The sequence below is a fragment of the Lucilia cuprina genome, chromosome 3 (genome assembly GCF_022045245.1).
Source record: "Lucilia cuprina isolate Lc7/37 chromosome 3, ASM2204524v1, whole genome shotgun sequence".
NCBI classification, from domain to species: Eukaryota; Metazoa; Arthropoda; class Insecta; order Diptera; family Calliphoridae; genus Lucilia; species Lucilia cuprina.
In genome coordinates, this window is record NC_060951.1 from 33,765,909 (window position 1) to 33,769,328 (window position 3,420).

The following is a 3,420-nucleotide window of genomic DNA, read 5'->3' on the forward strand; positions in this document are numbered from 1 at the left end:
TCTAGTTCTGTTCTAGTTCTGTTCTAGTTCTGTTCTAGTTCTGTTCTAGTTCTGTTCTAGTTCTGTTCTAGTTTTGTTCTAGTTCTGTTCTAGTTCTGTTCAAGTTCTATTCTAGTTCTGCTCTAGTTCTGTTCTAGTTCTGTTCGACTTCTGTTCTAGTTCAGTTCTAGTTCAGTTCTAGTTCAGTTCTAGTTCAGTTCTAGTTCAGTTCTAGTTCAGTTCTAGTTCAGTTCTAGTTCAGTTCTAGTTCAGTTCTAGTTCAGTTCTAGTTCAGTTCTAGTTCAGTTCTAGTTCAGTTCTAGTTCAGTTCTAGTTCAGTTCTAGTTCAGTTCTAGATCAGTTCTAGTTCAGTTCTAGTTCAGTTCTAGTTCAGTTCTAGTTCAGTTCTAGTTCAGCTCTAGTTCAGTTCTAGTTAAGTTCTAGTTCAGTTCTAGTTCAGTTCTAGTTCAGTTCTAGTTCAGTTCTAATTCAGTTCTCGTTCAGTTCTAGTTCGGTTTTAATTCCTTTTCTAGTTCTGTCCTAGTTCTGTTTAAATTCTGTTGTAGTTCTGCTATATTTCTGTTCTAGTTCATTGAAATTTTAAGCATTTTAAAGTACTTTCAATTAAATTAAATTTTTTAAACCATTTTCTTTTATTTACAAAAGTTACTTTTTTCATGTAAAAGAAAACAAGTTAAAAGTAAAAAAAAATAAAATCACTTAATATATTTTTTTTAGTTTTTTGGTATCATCTACTAATCTTCAGTGCCGTGATTAAGAAACCAAGTCATGTTTGTGCATTCAAGCCTTTTTTTGCAGTTGTTGGTTCTGGTTGTCTTGGCTGCTGTGAAAGTGAAAATAAAACTGACACATTTACACAGCAGTACCATTAATCATGTCGTAGTGGTCTTGATTTTTGATGGTGTTACCACCACCTCCCCCTATTGTTAAACCACCATTTGAATTGACAGTATTGGCGTTAACGCCTATGCCCGAAAAGAGACTGGCATGCGAACGTCTACGTTCACGTTCAATTTCATCCAAATCAAAGGCATCGGCCAGCACAGCACTGGGTCGACGTTGTTCATCGAATGCATAACCTCGCTGAAATTTAGGTGGTCCTTGCGAGCCAGTAGATGAACCATTTAGAACAACTTGTTGACCACCTGCTGTTATAAGATTGCCAGTTGTAGTCATGCCACCAGCACCGCTACTGCTATTGGAACGTGTTAGTAGGGCATGATTGTTAGTGGTATTTTGGGTGGCACTGTTTGTTGCAGGGCCATACATATGAAAACTACCACTAAAATTGGAGGGTGAAGAGGGTATAGCAGCTGGCCATTGTACTAGAGAAGGTTGCTTTAATGTGGAAGCTGTGCTATAATTTGTAGATGAAACATTAGCATGTTGCTGTTGTTGTTGTTGCTGCTGATATTGTTGTAATTGATGGGGTTGTATATATATCGGCTGTTGCTGTTGTATATAGTGTCGATTTAATTCCTCATTTGACTTGTGTAAACCATAACGTGAATTATACAACTCCTGTTCTCTTGACATGGATAAATAGCGATTTTGTTGTTGCAATTGTTGCTGATGTTGCATCATGAGTGTTGTCAATCTCTGTTGACTAGCACTATACATATTATGCAATTGTGTAGCACTTGCATTTAGTCCCGCCGATGCCATACTGTCTTGCGAATCAGCACTACGTTTCAAAAATGCTCGTGGTAAAGTACGGCTTTGATACATGGCCTGATTTTGATTGTGATGATAATCATGATGTAAACGTTGCTGTGATCCACCATAAGTACTGTCGCGCAGTGTATAATGAGGTTGTTGATGATGTTGTGTTGTTATGTAACCAAATTCATTGCCACTTGTATCCAAATCGTAAAGGCTCTTTTGCAAACCAGCTCTTGTGGCAGTAGGTGCGTAAATGGCGTGCAGGGATAAATTGGAATTTAAGCGACGCAGATGATTGGGTTCTACGTACATGGATGCACGACGACCATTACGTATGGCTTGTGGCATAAGGTGAATATTGTCTGGAAGTAAATGAGATTTGGAAAATGCACTTTTTTGTGATGAAATATTTCATAAATTTTATATAAAGAGAAAAAACATGTTCTAAAGATGGATAAGTTTTTATTATTACTAATTAACATTTTTTGTAAAGAAAAGTTTTCATAAGAAAAGAAGATATCCGAAAAAATAAAGAGAAAATGTTTTCCGAATTGCTGGGCTAAAACCGCACAGTACAAGTAAACATCAACTTACTCACGCATTGCAATTTATTTTTGCTGGTTTATTACAAATCATTGATTTTAGTCAATTCTTTTTGTATTTTTTCCACAAAGTCGAGAATTAGTTTATTTTGCAAACATTTAGAAATCATACACACAAACAGAGCGACTTATACACAAAAAACATGTGTGTATATGAAATCCAAATATAAATTATGGTTCGAAGGACATTCTAAGAAAATGTATCATGATGTGAATAAGGGAGAGAGTGTTTTATCATGTGGAAGATTTAATATTTTTGGCACAATAAACAAATATACATTTTTAGTATTCCGTATACGATGTAAAGCTTTTTTGACAATTTCCCAGAAAATGCATAATACAACAAAACATTGAAGGAAAACAGATAGAGCTGATGCTGAACAAAATATCCACTGTGTTTTGCTGCACAATTGTTGATAAATGACTTATTTCCCAATAGAATCAACTACATTTAATACATTTTTAATGGTAAAATACAAACACTCAGTATGAAAAGTATGATTGTGTATCATGATGCATTTAGCTCCCACTTTTTTGGCGAAAACTCTTATTGCTTAAAAATAAACTAAAGAAAACTAAGTAAATTGATTTTCGTGGCAACAAACTGAGTAAAATTGAATGTAAGTGTATAAAATGGACAGTGGTAGTGTAAGAAATGAAAATTATTGAAAATTTTGTTACAAAAAAAAAAAAATTTTTTTTCTAAAAAATATAAATTTTCCAAAAATTGTCTAAAAGAATATAAATTTTCCAAAATTTTTCTCTAAGAATAGAAATTTTCCGAAAGTTTTTCTATAAAAAAAAGAAATTTTCCGAAAATTTTTTACAAAAATAGAAAAGAATTACTCCGAAATTTTTTTAGAAAAGAATTACTCCGAAATTTTTTAGAAAAGAATTACTCCGAATTTTTTTTAGAAAAGAATTACTCCGAAATTTTTTTAGAAAAGAATTTTTCCGAAATTTTTCTATAAGAATAGAAATTTTCCGAAAATTTTCTATAAGAATAGAAATTTTCCGAAAATTTTCTATAAGAATAGAAATTTTCCGAAAATTTTCTATAAGAATAGAAATTTTCCGAAAATTTTCTATAAGAATAGAAATTTTCCGAAAATTTTCTATAAGAATAGAAATTTTCCGAAAATTTTCTATAAGAATA

At 32.5% G+C, this 3,420-nt stretch overlaps 1 protein-coding gene across 1 annotated transcript; it reads right to left on the reverse strand.

The window, feature by feature from the left end:
- Positions 1–852: 852 nt before the first annotated feature.
- LOC124418992 (box A-binding factor-like) lies at positions 853–2,010 on the reverse strand. The gene has a single exon (XM_046947049.1). The coding sequence runs from the start codon at positions 2,008–2,010 to the stop codon at positions 853–855; it is 1,158 nt and encodes a 385-aa protein (XP_046803005.1).
- Positions 2,011–3,420: the final 1,410 nt, after the last annotated feature.